This window comes from Dama dama, chromosome 13 (assembly GCF_033118175.1).
Source record: "Dama dama isolate Ldn47 chromosome 13, ASM3311817v1, whole genome shotgun sequence".
In the NCBI taxonomy this organism is placed as follows: Eukaryota; Metazoa; Chordata; class Mammalia; order Artiodactyla; family Cervidae; genus Dama; species Dama dama.
The window spans coordinates 32,388,483-32,412,080 of NC_083693.1; the positions used below are offsets into that span (position 1 = coordinate 32,388,483).

The window sequence follows — 23,598 nt, forward strand, 5'->3', positions numbered from 1 at the left end:
TTGTGAGGCCCTGTGACTGAACCACCTTGCAAGTCCAGGCACACCTTCAGACGGCTGCGGCCTGTGGTTACACACAACTACAACTGCATAAGACCCCCTAACTGAACCCTTCCAGAACTCCTGACCAGAAGAATCGCCAAAAATAATAAATGAGTAGCTATTGTTCTCTCAAGTCACCAAATTTTGGAGTAACATGTTAGGCAGTCCTAGGTAACTAACAGAATTATAAACCACAATCACAAGTGATTGGGCTGGCCAAAAAGTTCATTCGGGTTTCCCTGTACCATCATACATATCTGTTAAGGGTCTCAGGGAACCTCAGTGGCTAGGATGTGTCTCAGAACCTGGGGCAGAGACAAGCTTTCTGAAGGCCCAGCTCTGAGGAGAGAGGGGATATACAGATGCAGGGGCAGTGAGGCTACTACACACGCCAAAAGAAATCTGTGTTTGTGAGCAAATCACATGTTTGCTCTCTGGTTCCCCTAGAGCAGTCTGGAAGACGCTTCACTGGCTACCCCTGAACGCTGGGAACAGAGGAGTCACAGGGAACAGTGGGTGAGTGACAATCACAGGAAGTAAAGTACAAGAGTCAGTGAGGACTGGCCAGGCACATAGTAGGAACCGAAGACTAAGTCTTAGTTATTAATACTATAGGGCCTGGTGTATGTGGGTATCACACAGTCAGACAGAAAGGGGCAGAGTGCTTTCCAAACACAAAGGGAATGCCCAGTGTCCAGATAATCCAGCACACCCAGAGGGAAGCAGATGTGATTCTGAATCAAGCAGTCTTGTATAAGATTCTAAAGAACCAGTCTCATAAAGAACCAGTCACATAAAACAGTCACATAAAGTTCACATGTGAGCTTTGCTGAGACATGACCCTGTGCCAGGGTTCTGGGGGATGCAGAAACGACCCTGTTTCTGCCATAAGGAAAAGATAAAGTCTCCCTGGATGGCAAAGGTGCCTAAAGATGCCAGGTTCCTAAGACACAGGTTAGATTCCCCTGGAAATGGCGGTGGTCTGTATTGGCCTTATGGCTGGGTAAGCTACCCCTGTTATATACCTCCATGAAAATTCACAGTCTATACTAAAACAAACCAGGAGAAACCAAGCATTAAATGCATGCATTTAAAAAATGTAATGAACATCACATGCTTTTAAAAACAAGGTCATCTTACTTGGGTGTTTCGGTTCAATAGCAACCCTCACAATAGGGGTGGCTTCGAAGTTGAGAGGTATGAATGGGGGGCAGGATGGTGAGGTACACAGTGTGGCCGACTTCAGCACGAAGTCCTGAAGGCCTCCAATTCCTGCAGGGAGGAAAAGACCCATGGAGTCAATAAAAGACGACAAATTCTGAATTTATGTTAGAAAAATAATGTCAACCCAGTATATATGTCACAGAGAAAAAACACTTAAGAAATCAGGCTAAAACATACCTACTTTGTCCACAGCAGTGATCCTGTCCAGATATGTATGTCTAAAGACATCGATTACTTTGTAAATTGGAACTCTAAAATTTTTAAATATGTTAATTTGATTATTAATTTGAAGATGAGTCACTATTGAAATAATCTTTTTTGCCAAATTGACTTGCACATGGGTAAAGGGAATTTTAGAGACTTTCAGACGAGAGTATCAGCTACCCGCCATCCCATCCATCTCCTGCCCTGATCCACTTCAGGCTCCCAGCTGGGAGTTGCATAGCTTCTAGAGCAGGGGTTTCCACCCTCTGGGCTGCATTCTGGTATCTCCTGTCAGATCGGGTGGTGGCATCAGACTAGAAATAAAGTGCAAAATAAACATAATGTATTTGAATCATCCTGAAATCATCCCCACACCCCCAGTCTGTGAAAAAACTGTCTTCCATGACATTGGTCCCTGGTGCCAAAAAGGCTGGGGACTCCTGCTCTAGAGGATACATATTTGTCTTTGAACAGATAGGAACAGAAAGAATGCCTCCAAAAGTCATACTGAAGGGGTCATACTGAACCTCACATTCAGAGTAAGAGCAGACAACACTTTAGAACAAATTAAGAAACAGATGGGCTTCTCTGATAGCTCAGCTGGTAGAGAGTCCACCTGCAATGTGGGAAGATCAGCTGGAGAAGGGATAGGCTACCCACTCCAGTATTCTTGGGCTTCCCTTGTGGCTCAGCTGGTAAAGAATCCACCCGCAATGTGGGAGACCTGGGTTCAATCCCTGGGTTGGGAAGCTCCCCTGGAGAAGGGAAAGTCTACCCACTCCAGTATTCTGGCCTGGAGAATTCCATGGACTGCATAGTCTATGGGGTAGCAAAGAGTCAGACACGACTGAACAACTTTCACTTTAAGAAACACACAGAAGGCCCATTTTTGTGCTTTTGGTTTAAGGTAAACACTAAAGAGGGCATGGAAGGGGAGGATAAAGTGACACAGGTGTTTTAGGATAAAGTGACACAGGTGAAAGGGGCAGGGCTATGCAAGCAGCATTCTGCTTCTCCATCTCCAGCTTAGAGACAAGTATGCAAAGGAAACAACTCCACTGCTGGCTGACAATGGATGTAAAGGCAGAGGGTGCTGGGGTGCCACACCATGGACCACCCATCCTGGAGGAGGGAACTGAAGCAGAGCTTTCTGACACATGAGCCCAGAAGGTGGCAGAGGCCTCTCTGAGTCTGATCACACAGGGTGAAAAGCCCCCTCCAGTTGCCCCTCCTGAAAGTCTCCAGGCATCACTCTCCCCACTACATTACAGGGTCACTCCAGCTATAGGAACACCTTCTTCACACTGGGCTGGAACATGTCTACCCCATCTCTACACAGTGCTCGGAGTTCCATTCCTCAAAGGTCCACAGAAAACGTGCTTCTTCCACTTTTACCAACTACCCTTTGGGTTTCAGAGGCATCTGTCAGGCCCTTTTAATCCCTTTCTGTCTCACACTAAACCTCATTAGGTCCTTTGACTTTAACTCATGACATGACAGCAAGAACTTTCCTGTGCAGGGGACCCTCTTCAGACTGATGTCTCCAAGGTGCTGCCGGTTCATTTCCTTGGTCAAGGTTTACACTTCTTACTGTTGTGCATCTTGGCCCAGCACACAGAGACATCTATGCCTGGCCACGGCTTCCTGTTAATGTGCCCCACGTAGCATGGCAGACCTGGGTCTGCCCAAGTTTCCATCAAGTCTACTAGAAATAACAGCATCTGCCATGAATACAGGGGGTGAGGACAATCTCACAGTAAATACTCCCCCTCAAACCTCATCCATCCTGCTCTGACCTCTGTTGAGCAGGCACTTCCTTTCTGCTCACATAGCACATGGTTTCAAAGAAACAATAAATGCTGGTCTCTCCTCTGTGTCACCAGGGAAGCAGGCTGCAGATAGTCACTATATTCTGAACACTGTCTCTTTAAAAACTTCTGGTTTACATTTTTGCTGTCCTTGCTACTTAGATATGCCCAGATTTGTGAACATGATTGCGACTCCCCTAAAAACAGAAAAACAGAAAGTCAATACTACAGTATTCCTAGTCAAGATTAAGATTTTAAGGAAAAGATTATGCTCCAATGACAGTCATTGGAGTTATTTGGGTAAATCACAATAAAATGACTTAACAATCACTTTGAGAATTTCTTGTTGCACTATCAGATAATTATTAAGATGGAACTTCATATTTATACAAAACACATTTTAAAACAAGCTTTCTGTTTTAAGAATGATGCCATCAGATACAATTAAAAAAAAAAAATAGGGACTTCCCTGGTGGTCCAGTGGCTAACTCTCTTTGCTCTCATTGCAGGGAGTCAGGGTTCGATCCCTGGTCAGGGAACTAGATCCCACAAGCTGCAACTTAGAATTTGCATGACACAACTAAAGATCGCACATGCCATAACCAAGACCCAGTGCAGCCAAATAAATAAATAAAAATTGAAAAAAATAAATAAAACAAACCACCATATCCCCATGTAATACCATTCTAATATTGTCACTATATTCACTTGATATATTTCCCTTTTTAGTCCTTCCTCTATTGGCACACATAATTTACACTGTTATAATCTCCATATAGCATCACTGACTCAATGGACATGAATCTGAGCAAACTCCAGGATGCCTGACATGCTGTAGTTCATGGGGTCACAAAGAGTCCAACACGACTTAATGAATGAACAACAACAAAATTTCCATATAATTCTGTGCCTTTTTTTCCTATTTAAATCATGGGATTTTCACTTCACTTGTTTAAATCACAACTGTATCAGTTTAAGGAGGAATGATTCCTTCACATACAGTACACCTGCTCAAGCATTTTTCAACTGGGATCACGGCTGAAGGACATGTTCCCTTCAGGGAATTATTTCAGAATTTCTGGAATAGGAGAAGTGATAGGCCAGAAAAAAAAATATGTAAAATTAGCATTGCATGAATTTGTTTCAAGGATTAAAGAGGATGCAAAGTTTTTTCCACGCATATTTCTAAAAAAGCATATGATTTAAAGAAAAGAAAGAAAAAACAGGCTGAGCAAACAGAATTTACTAAACAGCAAGAATTCTAGCTTGTTTTCATACAAATGCCAGTAACTTCTGTCTGACTGCAGATGAAGGATCCAAGTCCTCGCTGGTCCCAATTCTTCTCTATAAATAAGGAATATTAGCTATTTTGGGAGAGTGAACTCTAGCTTGGGCTTCCCAGGTGGCTCAGTGGTAAAGAATCTGCCTGCCAATGCAGGAGATGCGAGAGACACCAGTTCAATCCCTGGGTTGGGAAGATCCCCTGGATGAGGAAGTGGTAACCCAATCCAGTATTCTTGCCTGGGAAATCCTGTGGACAGAGGAGCCAATCGGGTTACAGTCCACGGGGTCGTAAAGAATCGGACACGGCTGAGCATGCACTCATAAACTCTAGCTCAGAGACTGGGGTGACAGCTGAGTAAACACCGAGTTCTCCCACTGGGCACACACTGGCCCTTAACAGAGTATATACCATACCCTTCAAATGCTTCTTAATCAAAAATCAGCATTTTTGCAAACACTGTCAGATCAAAATTTTTTTCCAGGCAGTCTCCGTTTCCTGTTACAAGCTATTCCATTTTTAGTTTTTTTGAGAAACTACTATACTGTTGTCCAGTGGCTGTACCAATTCACATTCACACCAACAGTGTAGCAGCGTTCCCTTTTCTCCACATCCTCACCAACATTTGTTATCTGTGTTGTTTTTGATGATGGCCATTCTGACAGGTGTGAGGCAGTGTCTCATGATGCTTCTGGATTTGCGCTGCCCTGATGATTAGTGATGCTGAGCATCTTTGCAAGGGTCTGTTGGCCATCTGTTTCCCCTTTGGAAAAATATCTATCTAATTCTTTGGCCCATTTTCTTAGTCAGATTGATTTTTTTTTAATGTTGAGTTATACTAGCTGTTTATATATGTTGGATATTAACCCCTTATTGGTCATCATTCACCTATGATGATACGCAAAAAGATATTTCAAATGAAAAGTAAAAGTATTATTTACAGTCACCAAGATATGGAAGCAACCTGAGTGCCCATCAACAAATGAATGGATAAAGACTATATGTATATAATTGATTACTACCAATCCATAAAAAAGAATGAAAATATTGCCATTTGCAGCAACATGGAAGCACTTGGAGGGCATTATGCTAACTGAAATAAGTCAGACAGAGAAGACAAATACTGTATGATATCACTTATTCTTGGACTCTAAAAAGTACAACAAACAAAGAAGCAGACTCCCAGGTATGGAGAACAAACTAGTGGCTACCGGTGGGGAGGGGCGAGGGCAACACAGAGGAGGGGGAGGACAAGGCACAAAATCAGTGGGTGTACAATAGGCTTAGGGATGTACTCCACGATAGGGGGAGTAGAGTCAATATGTTATAATAACTGCAAATGGAAATAACCTTTAATATTTAGATACGAACTTTTTTAAGTATTCCATAAACAAGTAACATAAAGGAGCACACCTTTTATGATGTGAGACTGAAAATACTGTGTGGGACTGGAGAGATGGATGGGCCTTTTGTCGACAACTGTTTTCCTTTAACGACCCCCTGCTGCACAGGTTGAATCAATTGAGAATGAGATCACACTGGCAGCAGGAACATGGTGAAGTCACTACTGAGTTCTAACACCGCTTCGTGGGGACAAGAGTTCAAGCTGTCTGGACAGAGGACGGCATTGCTATCTTTAGCAAAGTTTAGATGTGTAAAGTGCTCTTTCATTGCTGGTATAAAAATATTGGAATTGAAAAAAAAAGAACTTTGTGGTAAAACATGTAAGGGCTCTAGACAGAATATGGTCACCTAATCTCCAAAGTTTTATTTCAGGCCAACTTTAACATCACTACACCCAGAACCACCAACCTGTTCCTCTTAAACTGTTTAATAAGTCCAAGTTAATGGATTCCTTTAAATCTTCACAGTAAATCCAACCATGGATGTCTATAGAGCCTCAGGCCTATGACAGTAATAAACATTACTTTAGAAGACACACAAGGATTCAGACAACTATCACACACAAAAAAATGTTTTTTCTAAAGTACAGGTTCACAGAGTAGTTGTTGAGAACCTAGAAAACCTCCATTCTGGTCCTTCTGTCTTTGAATACCAAGGAAGCCCACATCCTCTGCCTCTCATTTGTGTCTTTATTCTATACCTTTCCCATCAAACTCGGATTCTACTCTCTGTGAGTCAACTACAAAGGCTATCAGGGGATCCATGCGCTTTATAACCCTTGTCATGGAGACAGCAGGCAGGCAGGTATGATATAATAAATAAGAAATGGGCCTTTTCCAAGCCTGCTTGCCTAGCATCTCCAGCACAGACCAGTACTGCTAACGTTTGCAGAGGATTATCAAGTCTGTCCATTATGCTAAACACGTTTCTTAAATCAACTGCCCTTTAGCTTCTTGGTGTTATAGGAGGCCCAAGGGAAAACTCTCGCAAAATGACATCACTGCGTCAGGAGTTTTTTTTCTTCTCCTAGGGACAGATGGAGCTCATAACCAGCTAATAACAGTTTTAAGAAAGTTTCATCAGGATCTGGGGCCTTTTTCTCAACAAAGAGACTACAATAAATGGAAAATGTAACACCTTAAGAATCAAAACCTTTTTTTTTTTTTTAAAGCGCTGTGTAGGCTTGCTGTATTCGTCTCTACTTGAGAACAGGTGGAAACTTGGCGTCAGGGTCCTGAACTAGGCTAAGGGAGCTATAACTAGGGTTCACTGTGGAGTTTCAATTTGTGCATCAGGACCACTTTCATTTATGCCCCCAACCACCATTCCTGTGAAACAGAATCACTTGGTAGAGCTGGCTGTCACCAAGGGAATTAACACAGTTGGAAGGGTCTAGGAGTCAACAGGGGAAGAAATTTCACCTTGGACCTGGAGGCAACGCAGAGTACCGGAATAGTGCCGAATGGTGTATCTCAAGGTGAATGAAAGGGCAGTCTATATAAAACAGTTTTCTGGTTGTCTCTTGGCATGTGATATCATGATAAAGAATCTACTGATGCTAACCCGGGAGAAAGGATGATGAACATAATTAAAAGAGTTGAAAACAATATTTTCTATTAGAACAGAAATCGACGTGAAGGACTATGGGGATGGAACACAGCACATATTAATGCAAACTGCTGGAGTATGGTGGGAACCCAAAGTGGTTTCAGAATACCTGGTGCACGGAACATAGTTCGGGGGCTGGTGAAACAGGAGGCTGAAGGAAAGCAGAAACAGTGTGTCAAGAGATGTAGATGTCAACCTGAGTTTAGACTTTACTCTGAAGGGTGTGGATGTGGAAGACCACAGATGAGCTAGAGAAGCGAGGGTAAGCTGTCAAGTCTTGGGGGTTACTTAGGAATTGGAAAGAAGGGACAAGGAGACACGAGGATGAAATCCAGATTTCTAACTTGGAAAACTAAGCAGATGATTACTTAGTCAAAGCATTTCTCGACTCTTGAAGTTCATAATTTTTTCCTACCATTTTTACTAGTTCTTTATGTAATAAATACTTTAACTCATCACATTTTTTCCTTCAGACTACAGTTTCCCCTTTTATTTTGCTTCTATTTTTTCTTTTTAGTATCTTTTTGAGCTTTTTCTATTGGGCGTCTAAACTCCAGAGCTTACAAAGTTGTGCTGTCAAAGAACTGAAATTGCTTCAATATTCAGTTACTTTTCCAATAACTGAGTTTTCAGGGCAGGGGCACGACTGGGCACTTCATAGAGTTTCTTCAGTGAACAAGTGAACCTGGGGGACTTCCCGGGTGGCCCAGTGGTTAAGCCCCTGAGCTTCCACTGCAGGGGGCATGATCCCTGGTCAGGGAACAAAGATCCCATGCCACATGCAGCCAAAAGGTAGGGGGGAAAAATCTGAAGGGGGACAAAGGAAGATGAACAAGCAATTACAGTGTAATGTAGTGTCACAACAGGAACAAACAAGGTGTGTTTATGTAGGGAGAGAAATTGAGAAGTTAGAGACTTCCCAGAGAAGCTGACACTCAGGGGTATTTGAGATAACTCTGAGTGCTGAGTGGGGGAAATGGCAAGAGTGGAGGCCCAGGTGAGAATCCAAAGTCATTACCTACAGCTGCAGTGAGGATCAGAAAGCAGGAATGAAGAGACACTGGCATCCCGTTCATGCCCGTTTCTCTGAGATCTTGCAACTGCCATCAATTTTTTTCCTTAGGCAACATGCATTCTTGTTATGTTTGATTTGGAATCAGAGGGACTTGAATTTAATTAAAGCTCTCACCTTATGCCAGTGACCTGATCCCTCCCTAGTTTTAGTTTCCAAGTGCACTCATGGCACATGGTACTTGCGTAGGTTACTGTGAACCTCAAGTAAGTTAAAAGAATAAGAGTCCCTGGCAGAGTCAGCACTCATAAAGGGAGGTGGTGGCAGTGGTGGTTCTAATGGTCATGGTAGTATCAGCAGCTGTCTTCGTAGCAGTTTTGTTAATTAATTAAGGTTTTCTGGTGTATGTATGAAGAGCATATTTAATTTTTTATATATACCATTAGTCAGTCAACTGTATTGAAGGTTGTAACAACTTCTTGCAAGGCACAAGCTTATAATCATACCCATTTATAAGCTTTGAAGCCTGTCCCACTGACCTAAATTTATATTTTGTATAGTAACACATGGTTTTAAGTGATGCTCCTTCAAAGATGTGATTCCAATTCAAAGATTTCAATAAGATGGAGGAAACGTAAGATGTTTAGAATGTAAGAAAAATAAAACACCTAGTACAATTTTAAACAATAACAGAAATTTGTTTCAAGATTTTAAAAAAAGAGAGATGACTTTATACAACTGGGAAACTGTAACTGGATTTCTTCTAGCTTTAAACTAAAAATATTTCCAATTAAAAACAGGAGGCAGAGACACTTCTGGATGAAATGGCAACTTCATCACAAGTATACAAAAGATTCTAACTGAAATGACCTAAGGAGAAAAAAATTAAGAACTGAATGACCACTGAAACTATGGAGGCCACTTCAAACTGTGAGTCATTTCTGTTAACTGTAGGACAAATTAAAGAAAAATAGCAAGTGTCAGTTCATAACTCAGTTCTTGAGAAATCAATACAACTTAAAAAAAAAGATTGTATATACAATGTACTAGTGGTGGTCTATTTGATAACAGATCAACAGAAATGAATGAAGAGCCCAAAAACATGTGCGTGTGAAGGTGAAAAAGTAAATGAAATGGAAAAAATAATACAACTGTATCTATACCATATACCATCTAGAAAAATAAATTTCACGTGGACTTGAAAGCACAAGTCAGGATGACATCATGAGACTGCAAAGTCTTACTATATTATAAAATCTATAAAACAAAAATACCATAAAGAAAGTAAAAAGTTATAAAATAGACGATTTCAATGTCAAAACAAGACAAAGGATTAGTAGGCATAAAATATAAAGAACTAGTACAAATCAACGAAAAGGAAGGCAACCAACAGGAATGTAGGCAAAGAATATAAACAGCTCTAAGAAAAGAGACCAGAAGAAAAGGAAGCTCAAAACACTCAAAAAAATACTAAAAAACTTAATCTCATTAATAATAAGTTAATGTAAATGAAAACCATGAGATACTATTTGACACCAATACAACTGGTATAAATCGGAAGAACCCACATGCTGGCAAGTATATGCAGAAATCATAGGTCTTGTGAACTGGAAATGGGAACAAAAATTGTTACAATCATATGAATCAAGTGAAAGAACAAGTTTGTGATGTTCCACCAAATATGATGGATGTGCAACTCACTGGTTTGATTTCTGCTTTTTCCCAAATCAGTGTGAGCAGAAGGCTCAATAGTGGACCAGGAACATACCACGAACAGTGGTACGACCCTAGGTGATTTGGTAACTGGCAGGAACATTTCTGGTTGGGGCGGACTGCCGGCATTCGTGGGCAGGGCCAAAGATGAGGGCCTTAGGAGCATGTGCAAACATCCCACACAAAGGATTCTCCTAAGCTGCACGGCTTTTGAGTATTCTGCTGGACAAGCCTGTTCATAATGATCTGAGTTTAAATTTAACTCCATTTAAAAAACAAGGTACTTTTGGCACCGATTAACACATGTTGCATTTTCAGGAGTTTTATTCTATTCACCATGAAAATGAGCTAGTCACTGTTTTAGCAACAGCCACTTCTGGCGCCGAGTCGTCAGCACAGTACGTGAGCATCACACACATCCACGGCCATCACATGCACAGTGACTACAGCGGGTATCTAACTCGATCTGTCATCGAGTATAGTGAGACGGGAACGTTTACTCACTGAAGGTTGAAAGTGAAAGTTGCTCAGTCAAGTCTGACTCTTTGCAACCCCATGGACTATGCAGTCCTTGGAATTCTCCAGGCCAGAATACTGGAATGGGTAGCTTTTCCCATCTCCAGGGGATCTTCCCAACCCAGGGATTAAATGCAGGTCTCCTGCATTGCAGGTGGATTCTTTACCAGCTGAGGTTACTTTATCGTAAAACAACAAAAAAAATTTTTTTAAACAGTAAGAAAACAACCTTTCTGAGGCTTCAGCACCTTGAATACTTGCATTATTTGAATTATCACACAGCCATAGACCCTGGGATTATGTAGTAAACACATTACATTTGCATTAGCCAATTTAGGCCCTAGAAACCGAAACTGCTCTCACCTCTAGACTGCCAGCCACAGACTTCCCTGGAGCCTGGTGTGCGCGGAGGGAGTCTTGGATTCCTACCTGATAGGGAGCTGGAATGTTTCTCGAGGTTAATCAAGGTCCTGAGAGTGGGGCATACGGCAGCCTCAGACTCAAGGCCCTGCTCTCAGTTCCACGGGAAGCCCCTAATCTCTGGGTCCATCCACAGGCTGCCCTGGCATGAGAAGTGAGCCTGTGTCACCTGATGCCACCTCTGTGCCCTTTACCATCTATAATGATCACTTTTCAGTGGTAAACATTTTCCTCAGTGTCAATTATGGAATATAGTGGGGCCTACTGAACCCTACGTTGTTGTTTAGTTGTTCAGGTGTGTCTGACTCTTCTGCGATCCCATGGGCTGCAGCTCGCCAGGCTGCTCTGTCCATGGGATTCTCCAGGCAAGAATACTGGAGTGGGTTGCCATTTCCTTCTCCAGAGGCTCTTTCCAACCCAGGGATCGAACCCACGTCTCCCGCACTGGCAGGACGGTTCTTTACTGCTGAGCCACCAGAGAAGCCCTGATGTCATTATTAATTTGAGAATAGGGCTCAAAATAGTTAGTGAAGGAACATTTCACACAATTCCTAGGCTTGTTAAGATTTATGTCAACAAATTTCTACTGATAATCATGTCTGTGCTGAACACCACAGAGGAGGCAGAGATAAAGCCAACCAAGATCCCACAGATTTCTCTCACTTAATAGTATAAGCACTCCTAAAACATTTTTAAAACTCTATCACATTATTGCTGAACAGAGGAGGCAGAGATAAAGCCAACCAAGATCCCACAGATTTCTCTCATTTAATAGTATAAGCACTCCTAAAACATTTTTAAAACTCTATCACATTATTGCTGATAATTTATTCCAATCCCTGAACCTTGGAGCTGGAGATTTTTGGGACTACTGCCACATGTCTAAGTCTTGACGTGGCACAGTTACTGTGGCATGGCACAGGTATGACTTACTTGATGTCAGAACTTGCTGAAGAAATGTAATTCCTAAGGTGAAAAGATAACAATGCTAGACTGTTAATGAAATTTTAAGTGAATACAGGTTATTTTAAACCAAGCCAATACCTTTTCCAGGAAATCCATTACTTCTCTGTAAGAAGCAGCTTTCAAAGTGGTTCTCTTATTGTGGCCTGATCACTTCAAAGATCAATGAAGTAAGAATTTTTGATTGAATTTTTTTAAAATGTTAATAGTAGTACAACAAAGCTACAGTAATCAAAATAGTATGGTACTAACAAATAACACTGTGATACAACCACAGTCCAATAAAAACTCCTAATAAAAAAACCAGGATGGTACTGGCACAAAAACGTAACACAGATCAATGGAACAAGACAGAAAGCCGAGACAAACCACGCACCTGTGGTCCTTAACCTATGACAAAGGAGGTAAGAAAACACAGTGGAGAAAAGACAGTCTTTTCTGTAAGTGGTGCTGGGAAAACTGGACAACTACATGCAGAAGAACCAAGTCAGAATCTCCCCAACACCACGTGCTAAGGCACTTTAGTTGTGTCTGACTCTGCGACCCCATGCACTGTAGTCTGCCAGGCTGCTCTGTCCATGGGATTCTCCAGGCAAGGATACAGGAGTGGGTTGCCATTTCCTTCTCCAGCAGCATACACAAAAACGTGAGCTGGATTAAAGACCTAAATGTAAGGCTGGGCACTATAAAACTCTTAGAGGAAAACACAGGCAGAACACTCTTTGACATAAATTGCAGCAAGATCTTTTTTAATCCACCTCCTAGAGTAGTGAAAATAAAAACAAAAATAAAAAAAAGGGATCTAATTAAACTTAAAAGCTTTTGCATAGCAAAGGAAATCATGAACATAACAAAAAGACAACCCTCAGAATGGGAGAAAAAATGTGCAAATGAAGCAACCGATGAGGGATTAATCTCCAACACATACAAACACTCGTGCAGCTCAATATCAGAAAACCCAAATAACCCCATGAAAAAATGGCCAGGAGATCTAGACATTTCTTCAAAGAAGACATACAGATGACCAAAAAGTACATGAAAAGATCCTCAACATCACTAATTATTAAGAGAATGCAAATCAAAAGTACAATGAGGTATCACTTAACACCAGTCAGAATGGCTATCATCAAAAAGTCCACAAACAATAAACGCTAGCGAGGGTGTGGGGAAAAGGGAACCCTCCTACACTGTTGGTGAGTATGTAAACTGGTACAGTATGGAGGTTCCTTAAAAAACTAAAAATAGAACTACCATATGACCCAACAATCCTAGCCGTGGGCATATACCCAGAGAAAATCATAATTTGAAAAAAACACATGCACTCCAATGTTCACTGCAGCACTATTTACAACAACCAAGACATGGAAGCAACCTAAATGTCCACTGACAGAGAAATGCATAAAGAAGACGTGGTACATATACACAGTGGAGTATTACTCAGCCAAAATAATGCCATTTACAGCAACACGAATGAACCTACTGGTACTGTAAAGAAATCAAAACGCTCTATAAAGAACAAAGGACTCTATACTAAAGAGTTGGATTAGTGCAGACTCGGTTAAAAAAAAATAAGTGAAAATAAATAAAGCAGGATTTTACTCAGAAGATATAAAGAATGCCTACAAATCACTACAAAAAGGCAGACAATCTTAAAAAAATATAAACGTAGGTAAAGACTTAATGACAATTCACAAATGAGCAAGATCAATAGTTAATAAATAAAAAGGAGTTTAACATCCCTGGTCATCAGGGAAACCAACTACTACTCCATAGACATAGGAGTGGCTCAAACAAAAACAAGTGTTGGCAGGGAGATGGAACAACTGAAACTTGCAGGCCCTCCTGGTGGAGCATAAATTTGTACACTCACCGAGCCTCAGCATACACCTGCCCTATCACAGCAAATTCTCTTCCAACAGACGTGTACAATGTTCAGCAAAAAACAAGCACATGAATATTCAAAGCAACAGTACTCCTGACAGACCAATACCGAAAATAAAATACAATGTCCGCCAACACAAGAACAGATAAATGGTGGCAGTCACACAATACAGCTACTAGAACAAACAAATTACAACCGTGTGCAACGACATGGATGAATCTCACATTCAGAGTGAATGAAGACAAAAAGCCCAACCCAAATGCATTCTTTATAACTCAGCTTGTACAAAGCTTAAAAACGTGTAAAATTCACCTATGTTAGAAGCCAGGACAGTTGCTACTCTTTGGGGTGGAGGGTGCAGGTGACAGTGACTGGAAATGCACGTGGCTTCTGCACTCAGGCAGTGTTCTATCTCCGGGTCTGGATGCTACCAACGCTGGCACAGTTTATGAAAACCTATTAACCTGTGGTTTAAGATTTGCATTCTTTTCTATATGGCTATTATGTATTAATAAAGCTACTTAAGATAGCTACTTAAGCTTTATTACTTAAGGGTGTAATTGGCACAAATTACATGGGTATATAAGGTGCTTCTGAGTCTTTCAGAGATGCCGTTAGCTGCAGCTAATAAAGATAAACCTTTTTTAGAGCCTTTCAAAAAGAACTGGCAGGAAGAGCGAGCGGACGGTTTGTCTTGTTCATTGTGTCCTTTCTCTGCACATCATCCTAGGACTAATGAAAGGTATCATTCACTTCAATGTCCTTTCATAGATTCTTCTGAACATGTCTGCCCTTGAGCAAATCACTTCTTTATTCAAGTAAGTGCATCCAGGAGGAGACTGGCTACCCTTTGCTGTTCATACTCTGGTTCTTCACTCAGAGGTTGGTCCTTTTAAAACATCCACTGGAAGATAAATGGTTTAGAAAACTATTCTTTGGATTTTGGTCTGTTTCATTTGTTCTTGGTCAGACTCTAAGTTGTGTCCAACTCTTTGCTACCCCGTGGACTGCAGCACACCAGGCACACCAGACTGCAGACACTACTATCTCCCAGAGTTTGCTCAAACTCACGTCTGTTGAGTTGATGATGCCATCCAACCATCTCATCCTCTGTCGCCCCCTTCTCCTCCTGTCCTCAACCTTTCCCAGCATCAGGGTCTTTCCCAATGACTCAGCTCTTCGCATCAGGTGGCCAGAGTATTGGAGCTTCAGCGTCACCATCAGTCCTTCCAGTGGATATTCAGGGTTGATTTCCTTTAGGATTGACTGGTTTGATCTCCTTAATGTCCAAGGGAATTTTAAGAGCCTTCTCCAACACCACACTTTGAAAGCATCAATTCTTCAGAGCCCAGTCTTCTTTACGGTTCAGCTCTCACATCTGTACAAGTTTCACTGGGGGCGGGGCGGGGGGGGGGGGGGGGCGGAACCAATTCCCAGAAAACACCACATAATTCTCTGACTGCCTTATTTATATATAAAAAACATTCAACACAATATCCAAGAATTTCCAAGTGTCTCATTCCATTTTTACCAGCTACCACTGCTGAAAACTAAGGACCATTAGAGTAAAATAATCTCAGCTCCCATCATCAGAAATGTTCCTTGGGCACTAAGAAAAACACAGTAAGTGCTATGAAAAGTAGGTCAGCAAAGTAATGTGAAAGCTGTTTCCAGTTGACTATTTCCATAATATGATCCATGGCGGCCTTGTGTATATTGGTCTCTTCAGCAAATATCCCAGAAATACTGTGAGGTAAGATGATCATTTCTAACTGACCTCAAATAGGAGTCCGGCAAACAGGGTATGCTGGGCGGCCCTCCTTGACTCTACCAAGGCACTTGGGTCTGTCTTTTCAAACAGCCACAGGTGTCCTTCTGATTTATGAACGAGCTCTGTCTCCAGCGCAACCTGTGGCAAACTAAAGAATTCTGCCATGACAAAAGGCAGAAATGCCAACTCAGCATCTATAAAGCACCTTTCACAATAGAGACTAATGGGAACCACTGACTCAAGACTTCCCAGACTGTGCCGACTAGGTGAAGCTGGATGACCAATAACCAAACCCTAGTGGTGCCCTGGTCCTCACCAGTTCACACAGGATCTTCACCTTCCTGACCATCATCTTCGCTGGGAATCCCAGGGGCTGGTCCTCACGGGCTCATGAGCCCACACCTGCCACAGATACTCAGGCACTTGTGTTCTCATGGTGCAGAAACTCTTGAGGGGTCTCCGATGCAGGAGCAATGCTTCCTTTGAATGCCATACGCCTTTAGAGGGTAGACAATGCTAGTGACCCAATGTCTTAGAGCCAACTCTTCCGGGCCTTACTCCTACCTTCGAAGGTCTCTGTCACAGGAGCAACAGGGTGGCACCACAAGGCAAATCCAGTGATAGGTGTCATGCCATTCCTCCCTTAGCTACTGGCCTGTCCTGTCACATCTGGTTTCTTGTTCCTTAGGAGCAGTTTCCTTCCAGGAGGTCTCAGTGATTTTCAAGGGCCCTTTCCACTAACACCTTTGTATGCCCCTCATCTGAATCCTGGAAGGTGAAGCAGCCCATGCTGAAGCTGATCCTTGGTACTTCAACTATCTGAGTTACTATTCTACAGGAAGAGAATGACTCTCGGTATTTGGCTCAGGAGCAGAAGAGAAGGGGGCAGTGACCATACTGAACCCCAGGCTGTGGGGAAAGCCCTCAGCAAGATGGGAAAGCGGCCAGCTTCCCAGATTGAGTACCGGGTATCAAGTAGGTCACTGCTTCATGGAGGGTAAAATCTGCTCTAGAAGCATCTAACATTTGCACACAGCTTTTACAGCTTGCTTGTAAAACATCACTGTCCCTAAATAAAAGACAGAAACATCAAATTTCTACTTCAGCAAGTTCTTGGGCTTCCCAGGTGGCACAGTGGTAAAGAACCTGCCTGCCAATGTAGAGATGCAGGTTCAATCCCTGGGTCAGGAAGATCCCCTGGAGAAGGGAATGGCAACCCACTCCAGTAATTTTGCTGGGAGAATCCAACAGACAGAGGACCGGGCAGAATACAGTCCATGGGGTCGCAAAGAGTGAGACACGACTGAGCGTCTGAGCACGCATACCTCAGCACTCCCTAGAGCTGCTCCCTTTCAGAGGCAGGGAATCTGAGGGGTACAGAGGGGAGAGACTGACCTCACATCAGTTTCTGGCAGTTCCAAAAAGAGTCCAGTTTTCCTGACTCCCAGGACAGGGCTTTTCCTCTATGCCATACTTCATCAGTGGATTCCACAGAAGATGAACTGCCATTTTTCCAGCACCAATAAATAGCCATGATATTTTTGCTCCTTTCCAAAATCCCTAAAATCTCATTCAGATTGCCTGTCCTTCAGTGAAGGAAAAGTAAAAATGATGAATCTGGTAAAGAAGAAGAGAGATGAGGAAGAACTGGTGGAGACAAAGAGGCAATGGATCACTCTATCCCCGTAGAGCTGGTTACAACAGGGTGTAGAAGCACAGTGCAGCAGGGGGGAGTGGATGAGGTGTAATTCCTAAAGACTCCAGTACCTGAGCCCCTGCGCTTGCATTGCTGGGGGCATAGGTTCAATCCTTGGTCGGGGAACTAGGATCCCAGGATGCTGAGTGACACAGCCAAAAGATCTAAAAATAAATAATTTTAAAAAATCATATTCCTTGTTATTAATACAACACCACTGCCTCTCGTTGTGCTCTTTGGAATAAAACAAGCCTTTAAATTCTTCTGAAAGCTAGCTATCACATCTCCCGCAACACTTCTGTTTCCAGAAAACTCCCTAAAAGCTTCTTACATTTTTTTTTAAATTTATTTTTGGCTGCACTTGGATCTTGGTTGCTGCGCACAGGATTTCTCTAGTTTCAGCAAGTGTGTGTCTACCCTCCAGTTGTGGGTCACAGGGTTCTCACTGTTGCAGCTTCTCTTGTTGCTGAGCACAGGCTCTAGGCGCCTAGTCTTCAGCAGTTGCGGCCCATAGGCTCTAGGCATGCGGGCTCAGCAGTGGTGCACGGGCTCAGATGCTCTATGGCATATGGGATTTTCCTCGACCAAGGATCAAACCTGTGTCCCCTGCACTGGCAGGCAGGTTCTTATCCACTGTGCCACCAGGAAGTCCCCTCTAAAAACTTCCATTCCCTCTGTGCTCCAAACATAAATTTAATGAAGTAGTACACTTAGGTCAAAAAATAAGCTGCCCACACTGGTACAATTTCAGGCAGTCATTTGTGTGAAAAAGGTCTACGGTGTGTGGATGAAAACAGGTTTGCTGCAAGCTAACAGTCTGAGGCAACTGCTAGTTCAGTCTTAGGTTTCCTTCATGAAGCCTGGGAATCAGTTCATAAAGTAAAAGGTGCCTACGACAATCACCTATGTGTGAAGTATTCTTCTGTGAGGAAGGGTAAGGACAAGCCCGAGTCCAGCCAGAAACGGCAGGAGAGGACGTCTGTGAACCATGTTCTATAGTCATGAAGCATGAGGAGCCAAAATGTGGTCTGAAGTCTGGCTTAGTCACCAGAGCAGTCGGCCTGTGGAGGCAGCGGCAGACCAACAAGTGGAAGGAAAGCCTGGGCACCCACCCTTCCGTCAGGGCCAGAGCCTCTCTGGATGGCGCATCTGTAAAGGGCACGGGACGGGGAGACAGCGAGGAGGCTGCAGGTAAAAGGGGTCGCCCGGCAGGAAAGGGGAAACGGTGCTGAGAGTCGCTGAGACGCAGGTTTGCAGGGGAGACGGCAAAGCTAAGTGGGGGCTTGTCCAGGGAACTGTACTATAGAAGCCCTCTGGCTGTATGTTAAGTTTTCAAACCATTGATTTCTCCAATGTGGGGAGAAAGAAAAGTGGATAATCATATTTTATAACAATTTTGCCCTGAAGAGCTAAACTTTGTTTTCTTTAGTAACTCATACAGCGCTTTACATATGCCAGGGTATATCTGCCTAATTTTTCAAGCACATGGGATAAAAATAAATATGGCAGTGAAGTCTTTTTTTTTTTTTTTTAAAAAGCAGGCTCTCTCACTTGCTTCTTTGGGAAGTTCATCTCTTTATTTTGCAGCGGGTAGGAGTGGGGGGAGTGAAAGTGAAAAGTGTTAACCGCTCAGTTGTGTCTGACTCTGTGTGACCCCACGGACTGTAGCCCGCCAGGCTCCTCTGTCCATGGGATTCTCCTGGCAAGAATACTGGAGTGGGCTGCCATGCCCTTCTTTGGGGGAATCTTCCCAATCCAGGGATTGAACCTGGGTCTCCTGTATTGCAGGCAGATTCTTTACCTGCTGAGCCCCCAGGGAAGCCCGTTTTGGCAGGAGAGGCGGGGACACCTGACTCCTTAGGATGTGGCGTCACACCACCACTCAGGGCACCTTCCATCGTTCCTCACCCCGGTCCTGGCCCTGCTGTCCCTGCTCCATGACCACAGCGGAAGCCGGCAGAGGAGAACAGGACTGGTGATAAACTGCACCCACCCGGCCCAAGCCTAACAGAAGGAGTTGAAAGAAATGGAATAACAAAGGTTGAAAGGATGGGCCAGCAAAGTGTATTCTGTGGCTCTGAAGCACTGAATTTTTAGCCATTCTGAATACTATTGCTGCGTTTACAATAGGCCCTTGTGTTCTCTGTTTGTGAGCCGGGTCAGCTGGTAGCTGGCTGGCTGCATTTCTCTGGGCGCTACTGAAGGCAACAGTAAAACAAAACCAAGAACAGAATTCCCTAAAAAGTGCAGAGCAGTGGCAAGTCGCCCAGAACACTGTCAGGTTATCTTAGGAGTCCAAAAGTAGAACACCGAACGGTTCTTATTATTACTGAGGGGCTCACCTTTCCAGGGGGGTGGGGCGCGGGGGCACTCCGGGATCTCAGATGTGAGGCAGCTAGAACAGGTGCTCAGCAAAGCAACCCACTCTTAACAGCTATGATTATAATCGGTGCTCATCATTACTTTTAATCTAAATGTTTTGTCTTTGACACTGTTAGGGAAGTCATCATCATAGACATCTATCTCAGAAAGCAGTGACTGCTACATTACTATGCCAAGAACTGCAGCTGAGACATCCAGGATTCTCAATAGTAAATACTCCTGGTACCCACAGGAACAGGTTTCCCAGGTGGCTCAGTGAGTGGTAAGGAATCTATCTGGCTGCCAAGTAGAAGACATGGAGTTCTCAGTAATGGTGTGTGTGTGTGTGTGTGTACACACCCTTCAAGCAGAAGACATGGAGCTCTCAGTAATGGGGTGTGTGTGTGTGTGTGTGTGTGTGTGTACACACCCTTCCCCATCACTCTGAATTAGAACATTAGGTCACCTATTTTAAATGATAAAAATTAAAATTACACCTCTACTCCACAGGTAAGCCAACATAACAACCCAGATGGGTTTAACAGTGACATATGCATGCATTTTTTTTTTGCTTGCATATGCAATACATACTAAACAAAAATGGGGTTTATCAGGAGAAAGGGCAAGACTATCAACATTTCTCTATGTGCCACTGCTGTGCTTAATTCACTATATTGCTTATCTCCCTAAATAAAAAGAGAAGAAAATGAACTAAAAATATATAATTTACTGGGAAGACCCAGAGGGATGGGATGGAGAGGGAGGCGGGAGGGGGGATCAGGATGGGGAACACATGTAAATCCATGGCTGATTCATGTCAATGTATGGCAAAAACCACTACAATATTGTAAAGTAATTAGCCTCCAACTAATAAAAATAAATGGAAGAAAAAATAATAAAGATATATAATTTAATTTTTAAAGCTGCTTGGATATAAAAATCAGTTAGCAAAATTCCTGCAAATTTAACAACTAGCTCTTGTAAGCTGTTTGCCTTTTCTGTGTCCTATAGGGCTTACCCTAGATTTTCTAGACGTGAACTTTCTAGAAATGACTTTTTGGAGCTTCCAGTTTGCATGAGTTCCTGTAGAAACAGTCTGTAACCCTCAGGGTTCTTGAATCTTTGATGACTAAGGCTCACTCTGCTCTTACTTGCAAGTCTACCCCCGAATTGACCCCTCAGGATGACGCGCACCAATGCCAGTAATGCGGGCGCTTGCTTAGGTAGTCTTTCCAGCACCAACCCTGCGGCCTCACTGAAACCATGGCCTGGAGTGACTTTAGTTAATGTCTAGAGCTATGCTGGTTGTCATTGCCCTGAACTTGAAACAGAGATCACCATACCACTTTGTGTGTTTTTTTTTAATTACTAAAAATGTTTTACCATACCACTTTGGAGTTCTATTTCACCTTCTTACATAAGCTATTTTTGACCTATTTTTAACAGTGACGTCACACATGTTCTCTATTACCTTTCAAAGGTCACCTTTCAAAGGAAGTTAGCAGGGGGATGATAAGGACCGGAGCTACTGTAGGGCTCTTCTACAGAGGAGGCATCTGCAGGTGAGCAAAGGAACAAATGCTGTGACATGTATTTGGAGTTCAAGTTTCATTTTTTTTAATAGTGAAAAAAAATATTGTAAAATGGGTATCATTTCCACTAAGGCTATTGGGATAAGATAAAATGCACATGTTTTAAATCAAGGGATTGCCTATATCCTATAGTTGCAAATTTAATTTCTACTTTGTTCCAAAAGTGACTTAAATTGTATTTTCACATCAAACTGGTGAGAACTTTTTTGAATAACTTTTTACTACTAACTTCAAGTTTTAGTTTATTTTATAACAGCCTGTGCAGTTTCTATTAGGAGGACTTCACTAAAATTTTGGGCTTCCTAGGTGGCCCTAATGGTAAAGAACCCTCCTGCCAACGCAGGAGACTTAAGGGACAAGGGTTTGATTCCTGGTTCAGGAAGATCCCCTGGAGAAGGGAATGGCATCCCACTCCAATATTCTTACCTGGAGAAAACCCATAGACAGAGGAGCCTGGTGGGTTACAGTCCATGGGGTCGCAAAGAGTCTGACATGACTGAAGCGACTTAGCAGACACAGCATTAAGATTTACTTGTGACCTAGAATCTAATTTTAAAATTTGATTTCCACATAGAACACAATGTTTCATATATACCTAGTGAATCCACCTTACATTCTAATGGGGGAAACAGACGAGCCCAGAAGGTTCCAGAAGTCATGAATCACATTTTCCTCCCTCTCAGAGTTCTGGAGACAGAAAGAGAAGCTTGATGCTAACTTCATTTTCTTCTCTTTATTTTTTAAGTGGGTGTTCTGCTTTAAGCTACCTGGATTTTCTGCAGTATTTTCTTTATTCTTGAAATTCAGATTTTTGTCTGACATATTCCTAGGAGTCTTCTTTTTCCCACAACCATGCCTATTACTTAGGGTGTCTTTTCACTACGAGGACTCAAGTCCACAGAAAACTTTGTATTCTTTCTTTCAAGCAAAGACAATATACACATGTACACATTAGTATACACTATTTACACTGAATTGTGTTTATTGCACGTTTTCAATCTTTTCACTGAGGATTTTAACCTTTTTTCTTTTTGTTTCTACTAGAATTTTTTTAGCTTTCTTTTCATTCACTGATTCAGGTTTCTTCAGTACTGAATCTGCTCCTCATTGCTTTGTTTTAAAATTCTGTGGCCATATTTTTAATTTCCAGTAATTTTTTCTTGTCTCAGATCCTTTATTTTTGGTGACTGCTGGCTCTGGTTTTATCAATGTAGTAGTTTCCTAATCTTACTTGGATAGTTCATTTTTCTAAGTTTTTTCTAGGTCAAACAGTCCTATTCACTCCTGATGGTCAAACTGGTCTTTTTCTTTTGAATTGTCTTCTATTTCTCTATATTCACTGGCATCTTCTACATTCACTCCAAGGGAGGAAGTGACCATGTTAGTTTTCTGAGTGATGAACTGTAATAGATAACACACGTTTTCTGTTCTAGTCTAGAGTCTTCACAAAATGAGGAGGGAAGAATTTAGAGTTATTGGAAATTTCTTTGCCATCTTGGTGATGAGATCATCTCTATGGTGTAACAAAGGGCCAGCAAGCAGAATCAGGGAAGAGGGTTTACTTCTGTCTCAAATAGTATCATTCTCATGTCCTGAGTGAAATAAGCGATAATACTGATTTAATAGGGGTATACGGGTATATGTATGTGTGTGTGCATGCACAAATTACCTTTAATGTCTGTGGAACATTTTAAAAACAGCCTGTATGTCAAAACTGAAACCTCACTGAAGTCCTTAAAATATATTCTGTACAGCTATTATTTTATTCTCTGATCTTTCATGACTTTTTCCATCCTAGTTTACATGCTCATGTGATTAAAAAAAGAAGGATTATATACCATGAATATTATTAAAACTGTATTTCCTTCACCTTAGGTACTTAAGGAAAAGTGACAGTTTTCTTTGCCCCTCTTTTCTCCTTGGCTGCATCCACAGCTTTCCCTAAGCATATTACTTATTATCTACATCTCGGTAAATCATATATATTTGTTATAAAAAAGAAGAATTACAACAGAACTGAGCTGCTAATTTCTAAGATTACTCCAAGTAGTAAAGTTTTCTTTTACAGAAAAGAAAGTTTAAAGTTTCATTGTTCAAATGTAG

The 23,598-nt window shown here is 42.2% G+C and overlaps 1 protein-coding gene across 2 annotated transcripts in view; it reads right to left on the bottom strand.

The window, feature by feature from the left end:
• The window catches only part of EFL1 (elongation factor like GTPase 1), a 111,583-nt gene that overhangs the window by 28,384 nt on the left and 59,601 nt on the right, over positions 1-23,598 (bottom strand). For both annotated transcript variants that reach the window (XM_061158826.1, XM_061158825.1), the window contains exon 16: positions 1,180-1,311. In XM_061158826.1, coding sequence (XP_061014809.1) covers positions 1,180-1,311 — 132 coding nt within the window. The remainder of the gene's footprint in view (positions 1-1,179; positions 1,312-23,598) is intronic.